This window comes from Saccoglossus kowalevskii, chromosome 10 (genome assembly GCF_978046115.1).
Source record: "Saccoglossus kowalevskii chromosome 10, keSacKowa6.1, whole genome shotgun sequence".
Taxonomy (NCBI): domain Eukaryota; kingdom Metazoa; phylum Hemichordata; class Enteropneusta; family Harrimaniidae; genus Saccoglossus; species Saccoglossus kowalevskii.
In genome coordinates, this window is record NC_140650.1 from 37,632,508 (window position 1) to 37,656,778 (window position 24,271).

At 34.0% G+C, this 24,271-nt stretch overlaps 1 protein-coding gene across 2 annotated transcripts in view; it reads left to right on the forward strand.

Moving 5' to 3' along the window:
* LOC144352389 (uncharacterized) overlaps nucleotides 1-19,661 on the forward strand; it is a 206,004-nt gene extending 186,343 nt beyond the window's left edge. For both annotated transcript variants that reach the window (XM_085504576.1, XM_085504575.1), the window contains exon 4: nucleotides 18,084-19,661. In XM_085504576.1, the coding sequence (XP_085360702.1) occupies nucleotides 18,084-18,329 (246 nt within the window). In that variant the 3' untranslated portion in view covers nucleotides 18,330-19,661. The remainder of the gene's footprint in view (nucleotides 1-18,083) is intronic.
* The last annotated feature ends 4,610 nt before the right edge of the window (nucleotides 19,662-24,271 follow it).

Here is a 24,271-nt window from a genome sequence, read left to right on the forward strand (position 1 = left end):
TACTAGCATTGACATTGGAATACTATATTTAAATGTCAACAGGTGATACAAATACTAGCATTGATACTGGAATACTAGAGTTAAATGCCAACAGGTGATACACATACTAGCATTGACACTGGAATACTATAGTTAAATGTCAAGTGGTGATACACATTCTAGCATTGATATTGGAATACTATAGATAAATGCCAACAGGTGATACACATACCAGCCCTGACACTGGAATACTATAGTTAAATGTCAACAGGTGATACACATACAATCATTGACACTGGAATACTATAGTTAAATGTCAACAGGAGATACAGATACTAGCATTGACACTGGAATACTATAGTTAAATGTCAACAGGTGATGCACATACTAGCATTGACACTGGAATACTATAGTTAAATGTCAACAGGAGATACAGATACTAGCATTGACACTGGAATACTATAGTTAAATGTCAACAGGTGATACACATACTAGCATTGACACTCTAATACTATAGTTAAATGTCAACAGGTGATATACATACTAGCATTGACACTGGAATGCTATAGTTAAATGTCAACAGGTGATATACAAACCAGCATTGATATTGGAATACTATAGTTAAATGTCAACAAGTGATATACATACTAGCATTGACATTGGAATACAAAAGTTGGTGATACAACAGGTGAAACACATACAAGCTTTGACATTGGAATACTACAGTTAAATGTCAACAGGTGATATACATATCAGCATTGACATTGGAATACTATAGTTAAATGCCAACAGGTGATACACATACTAGCATTGACATTGGAATACTATAGATAAATGCCAAAAAGGTGATACACATACCAGCATTGACATTGAAATACTATAGATAAATGCCAACAGGTGATACTCATATCAGCATTGATATTGGAATACTATAGATAAATGTCATCAGGAGATACAGATACTAGCATTGACACTGGAATACTGTAGTTAAATGTCAACAGGTGATATACATACCACCATTGACTTTGGAATACTATAATTAAATGTCAACATGTGATACACATACCAGCCTTGATATTGGAATACTATAGTTAAATGTCAACAGGAGATACAGATACTAGCATTGACACTGGAATATTATAATTAAATGTCAACATGTGATACACATACCAGCATTGACATTGGAATGCTATAGCTAAATGTCAACACGTGATACACATACCATCATTGACACTGGAATACTATAGTTAAAGGTCAACAGGAGATACAGATACTATCATTGACACTGGAATACTATAATTAAATGTCAACAGGTGATACACATACTAGCATTGACACTGGAATACTATAGTTAAATGTCAACAGGTGATACACATACTAGCATTGACACTGGAATACTATAGTTAAATGTCAACAGGTGATATACATACTAGCATTGACACTGGAATACTATAGTTAAATGTGAACAGGTGATATATACATACCAGCATTGATATTGGAATACTATAGTTAAATGTCAACAGGAGATACAGATACTAGCATTGACACTGGAATATTATAGTTAAATGTCAACAGGTGATACACATACTAGCATTGACACTGGAATACTATAGTTAAATGTCAACAGGTGATATACATACCAGCATTGACATTGGAATACAAAAGTTGGTGATACAACAGGTGATACACATACTAGCTTTGACATTGTAATACTATAGTTAAATGTCAACAGGTGATATACATACCAGCATTGACATTGGAATACTATAGTTAAATGCCAACAGGTGATACACATACCAACATTGATATTGGAATACTATAGTTAAATGTCAACAGGTGATACACATACTAGCATTGACATTGGAATACTATAGTTAAATGCCAACAGGTGATACACATACCAACATTGATATTGGAATACTATAGTTAAATGCCAACAGGTGATACACATACTAGCATTGACATTGGAATACTGCAGTTAAATGCCAACAGGTGATACACATACCAGCATTGACACTGGAATACTATAGTTAAATGCCAACAGGTGATACACATACCAGCATTGACACTGGAATACTAGAGTTAAATGTCAACAGGCGATGCACATACCAGCATTGAGATTATAATACTATAGTTAAATGCCAACTGGTGATATTCATATCAGCATTGACATTGGAATACTACAGTTAAATGCCAACAGGTGATATACATACCAGCATTGATATTTGAATACTATAGTTAAATACCAACAGTTGATATACATACCAGCATTGGCACTTGAATACTATAGTTAATGCCAACAGGTGATGCACATACTAGCATTGATATTGGAATACTATAGTTAAATAACAACAGGTGATACACATACCAGCATTGATAATGGAATACTATAGTTGAACGTTAACACGTGATACACATACTAGCATTGATATTGGAATACTATAGTTAAATGTCAACAGGTGATACACATATTAGCATTGACATTGGAATAATATAGTTAAATGTCAACACGTGATACACATACCAGCATTGATATTGGAATACTATAGTTAAATGTCAACACGTGATGCACATACTAGCATCGATATTGGAATACTATAGATAAATGCCAACATGTGATACACATACCAGCATTGACACTGGAATACTATAGTTAAATGTCAACAGGTGCTACACATACTAGCTTTAACATTGGCATACTATAGTTAACTGTCAACATGTTCTGCACGTACTAGCATTGACATTGGAACACTATAGTTAAGTTTCAATAGATGATATACATACCAGCATTGATATAGGAATACTATGGTTAAATGCCAACACGTGATACACATACCAGCACTGACATTGGAATACTATAGTTGAACGTTAACACGTGATACACATACTAGCATTGACATTGGAATACTATAGTTAAATGTCAACAGGTGATACACATACCAGCATTGATATTGGAATACTATAGTTAAATGTCAACAGGAGATACAGATACTAGCATTGACACTGGAATACTATAGTTAAATGTCAACAGGTGATACACATACTAGCATTGACACTGGAATACTATAGTTAAATGTCAACAGGTGACATACATACCAGCATTGACATTGGAATACAAAAGTTGGTGATACAACAGGTGATACACATACTAGCTTTGACATTGGAATACTATAGTTAAATGTCAACAAGTGATATACATACCAGCATTGACATTGGAATACTATAGTTAAATGCCAACAGGTGATACACATACCAACATTGATATTGGAATACTATAGTTAAATGCAAACAGATGAAAGACATACTAGCTTTGATACTGAAATACTATAGTTAAATGTCAACAGGTGATACACATACTAGCATTGACACTGGAATACTAGAGTTAAATGCCAACAGGCGATGCACATACCAGCATTGATATTATAATACTATAGTTAAGTGTCAATAGATTATATACATACCAGCATTGATATTGGAATACTATGGTTAAATGCCAACACGTGATACACACACCAGCACTGACATTGGAATACTATAGTTGAACATTAACACGTGATACACATACTAGCATTGACATTGGAATACTATAGTTAAATGTCAACAGGTGATACACATACCAGCATTGATATTGGAATACTATAGTTAAATGTCAACAGGAGATACAGATACTAGCATTGACACTGGAATACTATAGTTAAATGACAACAGGTGATACACATACTAGCATTGACACTGGAATACTATAGTTAAATGTCAACAGGTGATATACATACCAGCATTGACATTGGAATACAAAAGTTGGTGATACAACAGGTGATACTCATACTAGCTTTGACATTGGAATACTATAGTTAAATGTCAACAAGTGATATACATACCAGCATTGACATTGGAATACTATAGTTAAATGCCAACAGGTGATACACATACCAACATTTATATTGGAATACTATAGTTAAATGCCAACAGATGATACACATACTAGCATTGATACTGGAATACTATAGTTAAATGTCAACAGGTGATATACATACCAGCATTGACATTGGAATACAAAAGTTGGTGATACAACAGGTGATACTCATACTAGCTTTGACATTGGAATACTATAGTTAAATGTCAACAAGTGATATACATACCAGCATTGACATTGGAATACTATAGTTAAATGCCAACAGGTGATACACATACCAACATTTATATTGGAATACTATAGTTAAATGCCAACAGGTGATACACATACTAGCATTGACATTGGATTACTATAGTTAAATGTCAACAGGTGATACACATACTAGCATTGATACTGGAATACTATAGTTAAATGCCAACATGTGATACACATACTAGCATTGACACTGGAATACTATAGTTAAATGTCAAGAGGTGATACACATACTAGCATTGATATTGGAATACTATAGTTAAATGCCAACAGGTGATATACATATCAGCATTGACATTGGAATACTACAGTTAAATGCCAACAGGTGATATACATATCAGCATTGACATTGGAATACTACAGTTAAATGCCAACAGGTGATATACATACCAGCATTGACATTTAAATATTATAGTTAAATACCAACAGTTGGTATACATACCAGCATTGACACTTGAATACTATAGTTAATGCCAACAGGTGATGCACATACTAGCATTGATATTGGAATACTATAGTTAAATTTCAACAGGTGATACACATATTAGCATTGACATTGGAATACTATAGTTAAATGTCAACACGTGATACACATACCAGCATTGATATTGGAATACTATAGTTAAATGTCAACACGTGATACACATACGAGCATCGATATTGGAATATTATAGATAAATGCCAACAGGTGATACACATACCAGCATTGACACTGGAATACGATAGTTAAATGTCAACAGGTGTTACACATACTAGCTTTGACATTGGAATACTATAGTTAAGTGTCAATAGATTATATACATACCAGCATTGATATTGGAATACTATGGTTAAATGCCAACACGTGATACACACACCAGCACTGACATTGGAATACTATAGTTGAACATTAACACGTGATACACATACTAGCATTGACATTGGAATACTATAGTTAAATGTCAACAGGTGATACACATACCAGCATTGATATTGGAATACTATAGTTAAATGTCAACAGGAGATACAGATACTAGCATTGACACTGGAATACTATAGTTAAATGTCAACAGGTGATACACATACTAGCATTGACATTGGAATACTACAGTTAAATGCCAACAGGTGATATACATACCAGCATTGACATTTAAATATTATAGTTAAATACCAACAGTTGGTATACATACCAGCATTGACACTTGAATACTATAGTTAATGCCAACAGGTGATGCACATACTAGCATTGATATTGGAATACTATAGTTAAATTTCAACAGGTGATACACATATTAGCATTGACATTGGAATACTATAGTTAAATGTCAACACGTGATACACATACCAGCATTGATATTGGAATACTATAGTTAAATGTCAACACGTGATACACATACGAGCATCGATATTGGAATATTATAGATAAATGCCAACAGGTGATACACATACCAGCATTGACACTGGAATACGATAGTTAAATGTCAACAGGTGTTACACATACTAGCTTTGACATTGGAATACTATAGTTAAGTGTCAATAGATTATATACATACCAGCATTGATATTGGAATACTATGGTTAAATGCCAACACGTGATACACACACCAGCACTGACATTGGAATACTATAGTTGAACATTAACACGTGATACACATACTAGCATTGACATTGGAATACTATAGTTAAATGTCAACAGGTGATACACATACCAGCATTGATATTGGAATACTATAGTTAAATGTCAACAGGAGATACAGATACTAGCATTGACACTGGAATACTATAGTTAAATGTCAACAGGTGATACACATACTAGCATTGACACTGGAATACTATAGTTAAATGTCAACAGGTGATATACATACCAGCATTGACATTGGAATACAAAAGTTGGTGATACAACAGGTGATACTCATACTAGCTTTGACATTGGAATACTATAGTTAAATGTCAACAAGTGATATACATACCAGCATTGACATTGGAATACTATAGTTAAATGCCAACAGGTGATACACATACCAACATTTATATTGGAATACTATAGTTAAATGTCAACAGGTGATACACATACTAGCATTGACATTGGAATACTACAGTTAAATGCCAACAGGTGATATACATACCAGCATTGACATTTAAATATTATAGTTAAATACCAACAGTTGGTATACATACCAGCATTGACACTTGAATACTATAGTTAATGCCAACAGGTGATGCACATACTAGCATTGATATTGGAATACTATAGTTAAATTTCAACAGGTGATACACATATTAGCATTGACATTGGAATACTATAGTTAAATGTCAACACGTGATACACATACCAGCATTGATATTGGAATACTATAGTTAAATGTCAACACGTGATACACATACGAGCATCGATATTGGAATATTATAGATAAATGCCAACAGGTGATACACATACCAGCATTGACACTGGAATACGATAGTTAAATGTCAACAGGTGTTACACATACTAGCTTTGACATTGGAATACTATAGTTAAGTGTCAATAGATTATATACATACCAGCATTGATATTGGAATACTATGGTTAAATGCCAACACGTGATACACACACCAGCACTGACATTGGAATACTATAGTTGAACATTAACACGTGATACACATACTAGCATTGACATTGGAATACTATAGTTAAATGTCAACAGGTGATACACATACCAGCATTGATATTGGAATACTATAGTTAAATGTCAACAGGAGATACAGATACTAGCATTGACACTGGAATACTATAGTTAAATGTCAACAGGTGATACACATACTAGCATTGACACTGGAATACTATAGTTAAATGTCAACAGGTGATATACATACCAGCATTGACATTGGAATACAAAAGTTGGTGATACAACAGGTGATACTCATACTAGCTTTGACATTGGAATACTATAGTTAAATGTCAACAAGTGATATACATACCAGCATTGACATTGGAATACTATAGTTAAATGCCAACAGGTGATACACATACCAACATTTATATTGGAATACTATAGTTAAATGCCAACAGGTGATACACATACTAGCATTGACATTGGATTACTATAGTTAAATGTCAACAGGTGATACACATACTAGCATTGATACTGGAATACTATAGTTAAATGCCAATATGTGATACACATACTAGCATTGACACTGGAATACTATAGTTAAATGTCAAGAGGTGATACACATACTAGCATTGATATTGGAATACTATAGTTAAATGCCAACAGGTGATACACATACCAGCCTTGACACTGGAATACTATAGTTAAATGTCAACAGGTGATACACATACCATCATTGACACTGGAATACTATAGTTAAATGTCAACAGGAGATACACATACCATCATTGACCCTGGAATACTATAGTTAAATGTCAACAGGAGATACACATACTAGCATTGACACTGGAATACTATAGTTAAATGTCAACAGGAGATACAGATACTAGCATTGACACTGGAATACTATAGTTAAATGTCAACAGGTGATACACATACTAGCATTGACACTCTAATACTATAGTTAAATGTCAACAGGTGATACACATACTAGCATTGACACTGGAATGCTATAATTAAATGTCAACAGGTGATATACATACCAGCATTGATATTGGAATACTATAGTTAAATGTCAACAGGTGATACACATACTAGCATTGACACTCTAATACTATAGTTAAATGTCAACAGGTGATGCACATAGAAGCATTGACATAGGAATACTATAGTTAAATGTCAACAGGTGATACACATACCATCATTGACACTGGAATACTATAGTTAAATGTCAACAGGAGTTACAGATACTAGCATTGACACTGGAATATTATAGTTAAATGTCAACAGGTGATACACATACTAGCATTGACACTCTAATACTATAGTTAAATGTCAACAGGTGATACACATACTAGCATTGACACTGGAATGCTATAATTAAATGTCAACAGGTGATATACATACCAGCATTGATATTGGAATACTATAGTTAAATGTCAACAGGTGATACACATACTAGCATTGACACTCTAATACTATAGTTAAATGTCAACAGGTGATGCACATAGAAGCATTGACATAGGAATACTATAGTTAAATGTCAACAGGTGATACACATACCATCATTGACACTGGAATACTATAGTTAAATGTCAACAGGAGTTACAGATACTAGCATTGACACTGGAATATTATAGTTAAATGTCAACACGTGATACACATACTAGCATTGATATTGGAATACTATAGATAATTGCCAACAGGTGATACACAAACCAGCCTTGACACTGGAATACTATAGTTAAATGCCAACAGGTGATACACATACCAGCATTGACATAGGAATACTATAGTTAAATGTCAACAGGTGATACACATACCATCATTGACACTGGAATACTATAGTTAAATGTCAACAGGAGTTACAGATACTAGCATTGACACTGGAATATTATAGTTAAATGTCAACAGGTGATACACATACTAGCATTGACACTCTAATACTATAGTTAAATGTCAACAGGTGATACACATACTAGCATTGACACTGGAATGCTATAATTAAATGTCAACAGGTGATATACATACCAGCATTGATATTGGAATACTATAGTTAAATGTCAACAGGTGATACACATACTAGCATTGACACTCTAATACTATAGTTAAATGTCAACAGGTGATGCACATAGAAGCATTGACATAGGAATACTATAGTTAAATGTCAACAGGTGATACACATACCATCATTGACACTGGAATACTATAGTTAAATGTCAACAGGAGTTACAGATACTAGCATTGACACTGGAATATTATAGTTAAATGTCAACACGTGATACACATACTAGCATTGATATTGGAATACTATAGATAATTGCCAACAGGTGATACACAAACCAGCCTTGACACTGGAATACTATAGTTAAATGCCAACAGGTGATACACATACCAGCATTGACATAGGAATACTATAGTTAAATGTCAACAGGTGATACACATACCATCATTGACACTGGAATACTATAGTTAAATGTCAACAGGAGTTACAGATACTAGCATTGACACTGGAATATTATAGTTAAATGTCAACAGGTGATACACATACTAGCATTGACACTCTAATACTATAGTTAAATGTCAACAGGTGATATACATACTAGCATTGACACTGGAATGCTATAGTTAAATGTCAACAGGTGATATAAATACCAGCATTGATATTGGAATACTATAGTTAAATGTCAACAGGAGATACAGATACTAGCATTGACACTGGAATACTATAGTTAAATGTCAACAGGTGATACACATACTAGCATTGACACTGGAATACTATAGTTAAATGTCAACAGGAGTTACAGATACTAGCATTGACACTGGAATACTATAGTTAAATGTCAACAGGTGATACACATACTAGCATTGACACTGGAATAATATAGTTAAACGTCAACAGGTGATACACATACCAGCATTGACACTGGAATACTATAGTTAAATGTCAACAGGTGATATACATAACAGCATTGACATTGGAATACAAAAGTTGGTGATACAACAGGTGATACACATACTAGCTTTGACATTGGAATACTACAGTTAAATGTCAACAGGTGATATACATATCAGCATTGACATTGGAATACTATACTTAAATGCCAACAGGTGATACACATACCATCATTTATATTGGAATACTATAGTTAAATGTCAACAGGTGATACACATACTAGCATTGACATTGGATTACTATAGTTAAATGTCAACAGGTGATACACATACTAGCATTGACACTGGAATACTATAGTTAAATGTCAACAGGTGATGCACATACTAGCATTGATATTGGAATACTGTAGTTAAATGTCAACAGGTGATATACATACCAGCATTGACTTTGGAATATTATAATTAAATGTCAACAGGTGATACACATACCAGCATTGACATTGGAATATTATAATTAAATGTCAACATGCGATACACATACCAGCATTGACATTGGAATACTATAGTTAAATGTCAACACGTGATACACATACTAGCATTGGTATTGGAATACTATAGATAAATGCCAACAGGTGATACACATACCAGCCTTGACACTGGAATACTATAGTTAAATGTCAAAAGGTGATACACATACCATCATTGATACTGGAATACTATAGTTAAATGTCAACAGGAGATACAGATACTAGCATTGACACTGGAATACTATAGTTAAATGTCATCAGGTGATACACATACTAGCATTGACACCGGAATACTATAGTTAAATGTCAACAGGTGATATACATACTAGCATTGACACTGGAATACTATAGTTAAATGTCAACAGGTGATACACATACCAGCATTGATATTGGAATACTATAGTTAAATGTCAACAGGAGATACAGATACTAGCATTGACACTGGAATACTATAGTTAAATGTCAACAGGTGATACACATACTAGCATTGACACTGGAATACTATAGTTAAATGTCAACAGGTGACATACATACCAGCATTGACATTGGAATACAAAAGTTGGTGATACAACAGGTGATACACATACTAGCTTTGACATTGGAATACTATAGTTAAATGTCAACAAGTGATATACATACCAGCATTGACATTGGAATACTATAGTTAAATGCCAACAGGTGATACACATACCAACATTGATATTGGAATACTATAGTTAAATGCAAACAGATGAAAGACATACTAGCTTTGATACTGAAATACTGTAGTTAAATGTCAACAGGTGATACACATACTAGCATTGACACTGGAATACTAGAGTTAAATGCCAACAGGCGATGCACATACCAGCATTGATATTATAATACTATAGTTAAATGTCAAGAGGTGATTTACATACCAGCATTGATATTAGAATACTATAGTTAAATGCCAACAGGTGATATACATATCAGCATTGACATTGGAATACTACAGTTAAATGCCAACAGGTGATATACATACCAGCATTGACATTTAAATATTATAGTTAAATACCAACAGTTGGTATACATACCAGCATTGACACTTGAATACTATAGTTAATGCCAACAGGTGATGCACATACTAGCATTGATATTGGAATACTATAGTTAAATGTCAACAGGTGATACACATATTAGCATTGACATTGGAATACTATAGTTAAATGTCAACACGTGATACACATACCAGCATTGATATTGGAATACTATAGTTAAATGTCAACACGTGATACACATACGAGCATCGATATTGGAATATTATAGATAAATGCCAACAGGTGATACACATACCAGCATTGACACTGGAATACGATAGTTAAATGTCAACAGGTGCTACACATACTAGCTTTGACATTGGAATACTATAGTTAAGTGTCAATAGATTATATACATACTAGCATTGATATTGGAATACTATGGTTAAATGCCAACACGTGATACACACACCAGCACTGACATTGGAATACTATAGTTGAACATTAACACGTGATACACATACTAGCATTGACATTGGAATACTATAGTTAAATGTCAACAGGTGATACACATACCAGCATTGATATTGGAATACTATAGTTAAATGTCAACAGGAGATACAGATACTAGCATTGACACTGGAATACTATAGTTAAATGTCAACAGGTGATACACATACTAGCATTGACACTGGAATACTATAGTTAAATGTCAACAGGTGATATACATACCAGCATTGACATTGGAATACAAAAGTTGGTGATACAACAGGTGATACTCATACTAGCTTTGACATTGGAATACTATAGTTAAATGTCAACAAGTGATATACATACCAGCATTGACATTGGAATACTATAGTTAAATGTCAACACGTGATACACATACCAGCATTGATATTGGAATACTATAGTTAAATGCCAACAGGTGATACACATACTAGCATTGACATTGGATTACTATAGTTAAATGTCAACAGGTGATACACATACTAGCATTGATACTGGAATACTATAGTTAAATGCCAACATGTGATACACATACTAGCATTGACACTGGAATACTATAGTTAAATGTCAAGAGGTGATACACATACTAGCATTGACATTGGAATACTATAGTTAAATGTCAACACGTGATACACATACTAGCATTGATATTGGAATACTATAGATAAATGCCAACAGGTGATACACATACCAGCCTTGCCACTGGAATACTATAGTTAAATGTCAACAGGTGATACACATACCATCATTGACACTGGAATACTATAGTTAAATGTCAACAGGAGATACACATACCATCATTGACCCTGGAATACTATAGTTAAATGTCAACAGGAGATACACATACTAGCATTGACACTGGAATACTATAGTTAAATGTCAACAGGAGATACAGATACTAGCATTGACACTGGAATACTATAGTTAAATGTCAACAGGTGATACACATACTAGCATTGACCCTCTAATACTATAGTTAAATGTCAACAGGTGATACACATACTAGCATTGACACTGGAATGCTATAATTAAATGTCAACAGGTGATATACATACCAGCATTGATATTGGAATACTATAGTTAAATGTCAACAGGTGATACACATACTAGCATTGACACTCTAATACTATAGTTAAATGTCAACAGGTGATGCACATACTAGCATTGATATTGGAATACTATAGTTAAATGCCAACAGGTGATACACATACCAGCATTGACACTGGAATACTATAGTTAAATGTCAACAGGTGATACACATACCATCATTGACACTGGAATACTATAGTTAAATGTCAACAGGAGTTACAGATACTAGCATTGACACTGGAATATTATAGTTAAATGTCAACAGGTGATACACATACTAGCATTGACACTCTAATACTATAGTTAAATGTCAACAGGTGATATACATACTAGCATTGACACTGGAATGCTATAGTTAAATGTCAACAGGTGATATAAATACCAGCATTGATATTGGAATACTATACTTAAATGTCAACAGGAGATACAGATACTAGCATTGACACTGTAATACTATAGTTAAATGTCAACAGGTGATACACATACTAGCATTGACACTGGAATACTATAGTTAAATGTCAACAGGAGTTACAGATACTAGCATTGACACTGGAATACTATAGTTAAATGTCAACAGGTGATACACATACTAGCATTGACACTGGAATACTATAGTTAAACGTCAACAGGTGATACACATACCAGCATTGACACTGGAATACTATAGTTAAATGTCAACAGGTGATATACATAACAGCATTGACATTGGAATACAAAAGTTGGTGATACAACAGGTGATACACATACTAGCTTTGACATTGGAATACTACAGTTAAATGTCAACAGGTGATATACATATCAGCATTGACATTGGAATACTATACTTAAATGCCAACAGGTGATACACATACCATCATTTATATTGGAATACTATAGTTAAATGTCAACAGGTGATACACATACTAGCATTGACATTGGATTACTATAGTTAAATGTCAACAGGTGATACACATACTAGCATTGACACTGGAATACTATAGTTAAATGTCAACAGGTGATGCACATACTAGCATTGATATTGGAATACTGTAGTTAAATGTCAACAGGTGATATACATACCAGCATTGACTTTGGAATATTATAATTAAATGTCAACAGGTGATACACATACCAGCATTGACATTGGAATATTATAATTAAATGTCAACATGCGATACACATACCAGCATTGACATTGGAATACTATAGTTAAATGTCAACACGTGATACACATACTAGCATTGGTATTGGAATACTATAGATAAATGCCAACAGGTGATACACATACCAGCCTTGACACTGGAATACTATAGTTAAATGTCAAAAGGTGATACACATACCATAATTGATACTGGAATACTATAGTTAAATGTCAACAGGAGATACAGATACTAGCATTGACACTGGAATACTATAGTTAAATGTCATCAGGTGATACACATACTAGCATTGACACCGGAATACTATAGTTAAATGTCAACAGGTGATATACATACTAGCATTGACACTGGAATACTATAGTTAAATATCAACAGGTGATACAGATACTAGCATTGACACTGGTATACTATAGTTAAATGTCAACAGGTGATACACATACTAACATTGACACTGGAATACTATAGTTAAATGTCAACAGGTGATATACATACCAGCATTGACATTGGAATACAAAAGTTGGTGATATAACAGGTGATACACATACCAGCATTGACACTGGACTACTATAATTAAATGACAACAGGTGATACACATAGTAGAATTGACACTAGAATACTATAGTTAAATGTCAACATATAATATACATACCAGTATTGACATTGGAATACTATAGTTAAATGTCTACACGTGATACACATACCAGCATTGACACTGGAATACTATAGTTAAATGTCAACAGTGATATACATAACAGCTTTGACATTGGAATACAAAAGTTGGTGATACAACAGGTGATACACATACTAGCTTTGACATTGGAATACTACAGTTAAATGTCAACAGGTGATATACATATCAGCATTGACATTGGAATACTATAGTTAAATGCCAACAGGTGATACACATACCAACATTTATATTGGAATACTATAGTTAAATGCCAACAGGTGATACACATACTAGCATTGACATTGGATTACTATAGTTAAATGTCAACAGGTGATAGACATACTAGCATTGACACTGGAATACTATAGTTAAATGTCAACAGGTGATATACACACCAGCATTGACATTGGAATACAAAAGTTGGTGATATAACAGGTAATACACATACCAGCATTGACACTGGACTACTATAGTTAAATGACAACAGGTGATACACATAGTAGAATTGACACTGGAATACTATAGTTAAATGTCAACATATAATATACATACCAGTATTGACATTGGAATACTATAGTTAAATGTCTACACGTGATACACATACTAGCATTGACATGGGAATACTATAGTTAAATGACAACAGGTGATACACATACCAGCATTGACTTTGGAATACTATATTTATATGCCCACAGGTGATACACATACCAGCATTGACACTAGAATACTATAGTTAAATGTCAACACGTGATACACATACTAGCATTGATATTGGAATACTATAGTTAAATGTCAACACGTGATACACATACTAGCATTGGTATTGGAATACTATAGATAAATGCCAACAGGTGATACACATACCAGCCTTGACACTGGAATACTATAGTTAAATGTCAAAAGGTGATACACATACCATCATTGATACTGGAATACTATAGTTAAATGTCAACAGGAGATACAGATACTAGCATTGACACTGGAATACTATAGTTAAATGTCATCAGGTGATACACATACTAGCATTGACACCGGAATACTATAGTTAAATGTCAACAGGTGATATACATACTAGCATTGACACTGGAATACTATAGTTAAATATCAACAGGTGATACAGATACTAGCATTGACACTGGTATACTATAGTTAAATGTCAACAGGTGATACACATACTAACATTGACACTGGAATACTATAGTTAAATGTCAACAGGTGATATACATACCAGCATTGACATTGGAATACAAAAGTTGGTGATATAACAGGTGATACACATACCAGCATTGACACTGGACTACTATAATTAAATGACAACAGGTGATACACATAGTAGAATTGACACTAGAATACTATAGTTAAATGTCAACATATAATATACATACCAGTATTGACATTGGAATACTATAGTTAAATGTCTACACGTGATACACATACCAGCATTGACACTGGAATACTATAGTTAAATGTCAACAGTGATATACATAACAGCTTTGACATTGGAATACAAAAGTTGGTGATACAACAGGTGATACACATACTAGCTTTGACATTGGAATACTACAGTTAAATGTCAACAGGTGATATACATATCAGCATTGACATTGGAATACTATAGTTAAATGCCAACAGGTGATACACATACCAACATTTATATTGGAATACTATAGTTAAATGCCAACAGGTGATACACATACTAGCATTGACATTGGATTACTATAGTTAAATGTCAACAGGTGATAGACATACTAGCATTGACACTGGAATACTATAGTTAAATGTCAACAGGTGATATACACACCAGCATTGACATTGGAATACAAAAGTTGGTGATATAACAGGTAATACACATACCAGCATTGACACTGGACTACTATAGTTAAATGACAACAGGTGATACACATAGTAGAATTGACACTGGAATACTATAGTTAAATGTCAACATATAATATACATACCAGTATTGACATTGGAATACTATAGTTAAATGTCTACACGTGATACACATACTAGCATTGACATGGGAATACTATAGTTAAATGACAACAGGTGATACACATACCAGCATTGACTTTGGAATACTATATTTATATGCCCACAGGTGATACACATACCAGCATTGACACTAGAATACTATAGTTAAATGTCAACACGTGATACACATACTAGCATTGATATTGGAATACTATAGATAAATGCCAACAGGTGATACACATACCAGCCTTGACACTGGAATACTATAGTTAAATGTCAACAGGTAATATACATACCAGCATTGACATTGGAATACTATAGTTAAATGTGAACATGTGATGCACATACTAGCATTGATATTTGAATACTATAGTTAAATGTCAACATATAATATACATACCAGTATTGACATTGGAATACTATAGTTAAATGTCAACAGGAGATACAGATACTAGCATTGACATTGGAATACTATAGTTAAATGCCAACAGGTGATACACATACCAGCATTGACATTGGAATACTATAGTTATATGCCAACAGGTGATGCACATACCGGCATTGACACTAGAATACTATAGTTAAATGTCAACACATGATACACATACTAGCATTGATATTGGAATACTATAGATAAATGCCAACAGGTGATACACATACCAGCCTTGACACTGGAATACTATAGTTAAATGTCAACAGGTGATATACATACCATCATTGACACTGGAATACTATAGTTAAATGTCAACACGTAATGCACATACTAGCATTGACATTGGAATACTATAGTTAAATGTCAACAGGTGATTCACATACCAACATTAACTTGTGAATATTATTGTTAAATGTCGACAGATAATACATATGCCATCCTTGAGATCTGATTATCAAATTTAAATGTTAACATATTGTACATGTACGATCATTAATATTGGAATGTATTAAACTATAATAAACATGAACTACACATAAGATTATCGACATTGGAATAGTATGGTCAATATGTGATACACATACGACTATTAACATTGAATGATTTAATGGTTTAATATGAGTATATTATGCATATACCATCATTGAAATTGGACAGTATTATACTTTCTAATTATTTAAATGGAATAACGTTATTTAGATAAAAATGGCCAAGTAGTGTAGAGTTTTGCGTGTTCGCTTCGCATCAAGAAGGTATTGAGTTTGATCAACAAGTCACTACATACTTCTCATATCACGAATGCTTATTAGTTTATGTTTGTTTTTATATTAGATAACATATCTATATATATATATATATATATATATGGTGCTCTCTTATGATGAAGCGCTTTTGTGACGTAAATATGTGTAATGCCGAATAACTTTATTGAGTTTAGCTGCAAAAGCGATATTTTTAGGAAATCAATTAACATATTTTTCTCTATTGTCTCAGTTTGAACAATTTCCTGTATATGTTATTATAATATTGTGTTTTTTTCTTTTCAACATATGCATAACTTTCGCAAATCCCTGTCATGTCGCTGGATTGGCTAGTCGTCATCAGTATTAATCAATGTTTTCATTGAATTTCTAGTGTACCACATGTGGACCAGGAGGCAAGGGACAATGTGTTATGTACGGAGTATGCTGTAGTCTTGAAATTGGTTGTTCAATGCTTACCAAAGAAACCGAAGAGTGTACGACTAGTCCTCTCGTTGGTGAATGCGGTAGAAGCGACGTTCAATGTGGTAACGGAGGAAGATGCGTTGCTAATGGCGTATGTTGCACCAAAGAGACCCAGTCATGTAAAATTGACCAGGAGTGTAACGTTAGGTGGTAGGAAATTTATTACGACAAGAACATACCATTGCAAAGACGCACGATAAAAATGTTCCCCATTCTGCATATTCAGAGATGAGTTGTAAAGAGTAATGCGTACGATGAATAACAATGAATACCCAACTATTATCACGAACGCGAGAAGCTACTCACATCTATGTCAAGCAAAGATTTGTTTTAGCTCCATTTATATTGAGGACTGACACTTATCGAGATAGCGTCCATTAACCATGCAAATCATAGTCTGTACAATTCTGTCGCCATCACTTTATCGATCTTTTACGCGAAAATTAAAACCTTGCTTCAGTAAATCTCTTGAATACACATCCTGGTTTAGTAATTTGTTTATGTTACATGGTAATAATTGTAGCTAATTGTATCTCCTGAAAACTTGATGCTAATATAATATGTACCACATGATATCAGTGGGATCGTCATTCATATTCCTTCAGATTAAGAGTTATTTGTCGCTGTTATGCGATGCCCCAATCAGAATGTGATACTTTGTCTACATCACAATGAAATGTAACTTGACTATGGTCACAAAACTACCTTGCCTGTAAAAAATGCTCTAATTTTATTTAAATCTGCTAAACATAGGTTTTGTGTTAAGATATGTTGTTGTTTTCTGTAAGTGGCATGCAATGTCACATTTCCTAAACGTCAATATTTGCAGTATTTTGAAACATGCATACATCTACATATACATAATTACTGTTTACATGTGGATATATTCGGCACAGGCAAAAACTGTAGTTTATGGCGAAACCTGGTGGTATACTCGAAGATCCCGAATTGTCCATATCGAATTTCTAACATAGCATTCCCAATTAGTTTCTAGCGTGTATTACTGTTTAATAAATCTGATATTGTAGGGTCATTCATACGCGATCTTCTGAATAGATGTTATAGATGTTGGGAACACAACCATCGATGTGTTCTGGTACGTATGTATGTGAATATACATTTTGAGAAACGGATTTTAAGACGGAAATATATTTTATCGTAGTTTGAGAAATATATTCTTTAATAATAATGATTATCTCCTAACAAAATTAATAGACAAGCTAACAGGTGTTGAGCAGTTTCAAGTGTCACTTTCAATAAATATATCAAATAATAGGTTAACATATGTAGTTTTGTTGATTGTTTAACCATTATGTAATTGTCGTAATTAAAACAATATATAATATATATATTTACTGAATTCTCTCAAAATTAATGTGGGTTTAATATTGTTGTACAAACTCTTAATATGTTATTGCTTATAATTAATTGTCCTCATAAGTTAGATGGCGTAGTTTATTAAACGGGTGCGTACACTGTGATACAATGGGTTATGTCTTTACTCATGTACATGACAGAGCAGTTACGTCATTGTTTGAATTGTCATTCCAATTTCTGCATACATGTAAAACATCAGTCTCCGAACAAATTTAAAACATAAATTATGTCAAGGGTTGTTTTAGCCAAGAATATGGTACGTTAAATATAGATATCCTGTACCCACTTTTAGCTCATTTCATTTTGAGTGCACTGAAGGGCCTTAGGCAAATATACCTATATTGTAACTGGCCGTCAAGGTCCAGCAAAGCATCGTAATTTAGTAAGTATATATTGTTTACTATTGTGGCCTGCATACATATAATTTCTTTGGAAAGTGGGAATGCACGTTTGTTGTATGTGTGTCTTCCTTTTCAGGATTTTCATTTGGGGTTTTGAAAAACCTATTACGTGAATCGTTATAGCATCTGCACAAAACCTCACTTGCTTTAGCTTTTAATTTGTCAGTAACAAGAACTTATAGTAGCACTTCTTTAGGATTGACCACAGTCTCGTATGATAGCGGGACGGTGGATTGACGTGCGAGAATGAATGGATTCAAGTATCAGTTGATGACGTAACGACTAGCCCTCTAGAAGCGAAATGCCCCAAAGCAAAGAGCATGTTTGTCGTCTACTTCACAGCCCGTTTTATACATGATATGTGTGGCATTTCGCAGCACATGCAAGTTTTTGTGTTTTCGACAGAATTCATTCATTCGTCTCAAATTTCTTGTACAGAGCAGCAAAAGCCAGAATTCTGCTTACCTTCAACTTTCAACTCGGGGTACTAGTATTGTCACTATATCGCATAAATGGAAATTTACTCATGTCGCTGTCCCAGATGAAATAATCCTCAATACCTCGGCATGTTTATTGATTCTTTCTCGTCGACACTTCTATTCACCTTCCTTGGGGAACTAATATCTGTGTAATACTCTAGTTGCTTTACGGATGAGACTCGACCTGACACTGTCGATGACCTCTGGTTAATCAAATCCTGCCGGTTATCGACACGTTTCTCACTGTCTCTCAAACATTGCTATAGTTTTGTCTCTTAATGCTGACTTTGTATGATGCACTGATGTTGACATGCCGTGACTTTGACAACTAAATGAATATCTTTCGAATGTTAATGACGATGAGTTCCCCAGCACGTATTCATACAATTTTTGTGAACAAAGCGTTATGTTCAGGGAAACATTCACACGCTGGGTTACCAGCTTCGACCAAATGGAATACACATTAGTTCAATACCAATAGTACAGCTTTATTCATCCAAATTCTCAGCTAAGGTAACTCCTCGCTGTCTACTTCTTCTCTTCTTCTCCCCTTCCCTTGCTAGTTGTTATACAAATTCAGTTCTCTAATACGTGCGTTCTGATGTGGCACTTGATATTTACATTGAATGCTACACTGTCAGAGAAAGTATTATTAACAAGACTTTCTACATGTGCCTGCTGTCATACAGTCTCGCTAATCACAGTGTATCTTCATAAACTATACGGCAATATCCCAAGTGTACAGAATACGTGTCACAAATAAATGCAGTGTGACAAATATAAGTTGTATGTCATATCCCTCGACTCTGGTTGCATATTCAAAAAAATAGCCGCACAATTAACATTGTAAAAGCCTAATTTTTACTATGATCCATTCGGTAGATACGTTTATGTTTACATTTATATTTATATTATTTATATTTATATTGATATTATATTTAGATCTAAATTAAAACATATGAAATAACTGCCCGGTGTTGGTTAGAATTGCACTAATTTACAAACAATTGATATCAATGATAAAGTACAAAAAATACCAAATATTTGGTGGGTCTCACTCTCATGCAAGTCTGACATGATTGTTATTGATTTTAAACATGTTTTTCTTATGAAAAAAAAAACAAAAATGTGCCCAGTTGTTGTTTATTCATGGTACAATGTAAGTACTGCCTCCTTATTATTCACGATTGTCAAACATAACTAAACTACAACACGCTCATGTTGGTGTAAATGAAGATAAGCTCATATGTTTATCAATTACATTTATAGGTAAAATGTACATAATGGTTATTTCCAAAAGAACGTCCCCTGAAATCGGCAAAAGGCAAAAAACATTATCGAAAAACGATAAATCCATCCTACCAAAACGGATAAAGTAATGGCAAACCCACTCTACTAGAATAAGTAGATTAAAATAATTGGAAATATGCGTTTACATCACATTTGAACACTTTGACATATTTAGAATTCTGTTACTGAACGCAAGCGTTCACACATCGCATACCCGTTTGTTTTGGCCATTTCTGGCTGCTATTTATCATTTAATCGTCATTTTATTAAATATAAAATAAATTATGTAAGTTATAAATTTGCAAAACAGTGCAAATATGGAGACCATTGAAACAACATACAGAAGATACTTTAGCTTCGATTTAAATATTTAGTACAAATTTAGTTACTATATGCAGTATATAATTCATGTAGATTGTAAAAACTATGAAAAAAAATTATCTGTGTGCCAATGTCAATATATTTGTGTATTATCCTCTCAGAGATCGAAGACGTAATATTCGGCTTCTGCGCTTGCGCATATGCTATGATTGTTCTAAACAATGCTGATACATCGTTTACGTTTGGCGTCGTTTTTACGGGGAATTGCATTTCATTCGGACAACTGTAACATTATCTGCTCAACAAGGTATCTTGCATTATTTGGGACGATTTATGTTAATACTTACAACTGGGAGATAGTAATCGAACAATACGACTACATTGGTCGGTCAGTCCGACCGTAGGCGCCGCATCGTGTACGTAGCTAGTGGGGGTCACTCTATATTAAAACCTTACACCATGTGCGTTCTTGCTAAAATAATAGACCCCTAGGGCTGGCAGCATATTTCCAATCCATACCCCTTATTGCGGGCGCACTGTAAATTTAGTACATCCTAGAGCAGACATATTGAAGAAAAAAAAACACCCCCTTATTGCAGACATATATTGAGAACATCCTGCAGCTATTGCGAGCATTCTCTGTCATTTTTTTTCACTCAAGTGGGGTGTGATCAACTTAAACAAGCTATGGCCTAGGGTGGTGTATGGGAGTGGTTGTTGCAAGAGGGGCCTACAGCGGGCACAGCAACCCTCTGAGTTTATTCCGGAGGCCTATTGCAGATATTAGAAATTTAAAGGGGGCCTATTTGCCTTCCGCGCTGGTCAGCTTTAGAAGATGAAAAACACCCCCTTCCCCGCTAAATTTGGAACGCACATGGGGTAGAAACGGCATATAGAGGGATAACTTGAAATTTGCACGGTATTTCTGCATTTGTTGACGTCGTATACCGACATATGGTGCTTCTATTTATCAAAATGTTATATTTTGTTTTATTTAGGTCCGAGTGGTCTGAATGTAGTATGCGGTTTTTGTCTATGTGCGCGCGCGTCATGTGTCATATTCGCAGCTTCTGAAATGTCAAAACAGCCGCCCGTAGCAAGTTGATGCCTATGCAAATCTTAAATGTGACAACAATTTTGGAAAGTGTTATGAAATATAAATACATACGAACCATTGGAAGTGTGGTTAAACAGATATTTCTGAATAGAAAAAATTCTGAATGTTGTCATTGAAAACTTGGGCGGGCGATATCTTACAATGCAGCCTTTTACAAATTGTGTGTTTTTTTATATAATACAATTATTTACCAGCTCGGTCGATATACAGCCAAATGCTCTCAGAGGGTCAATAAATTTGTCAATAAATGAGCGTTTTTGCTAGAAGTCCAAGATGGTTGCCAAAACATGTGACTGATCAAAATTATTTTGTCACATAATAGGTTTAGCCATACATTATATACTTAATATCAAGTTGATCGGTAAAATCACACTAGGTAGATACTTGATACCAAATCGGTGTACATACTGGGTGTCGAATAACATGAAAAAAGAAAGAAAATGATTTACAGTGCATTGAACAAGTCCGATTTCTTTCAAAAACATTTTTCAATGTACTGCCCTATAGTTCAAACACAGTGATAAATTCAAAGTGAACTTCAGCAAGACACTCAGAAATTGATGTTCATAGAATACAGCCAAAATTATTTGGCCTCAAATAAAATACACCTATTTGAATTCAAGGTAACCTGTAAATACATAATGGAATGCCCGTTTTAAATACATTATGCCCCATCTTTAGTATGGTATCAATAGTCACACTGTTAGCATTCATTATCATTAATTATACAAAGGTTTCAAGACTTTTTTTGTCACGCGTGTACTCGCTCCAGTGGTGGTACCTGAATATTTAACAGACCCTTGATGAGCATGCAAAAACTAAATTACCTTGACCTGTTATTTCTCTCTATATCACCACTAAGCAACATAATCATTCTAGTATTGTACAAATAAAGTTGCATAAATCAACACAGGAAAAAATTTCAGTGTTTTATTACAAACTTCAGTTTGTGTACCATGAAAAATTCATGTGGAAACGTATTTTCATGTTATTTAACCATAACTTCGCTTCTTTTTATCAGATTCACTGAAACGCACATTTGAACAAATGAGTTCAAACAAGTGACCTTGTATGTAGATGGCGCTGTGACAGCAACGTGACCCACTATATA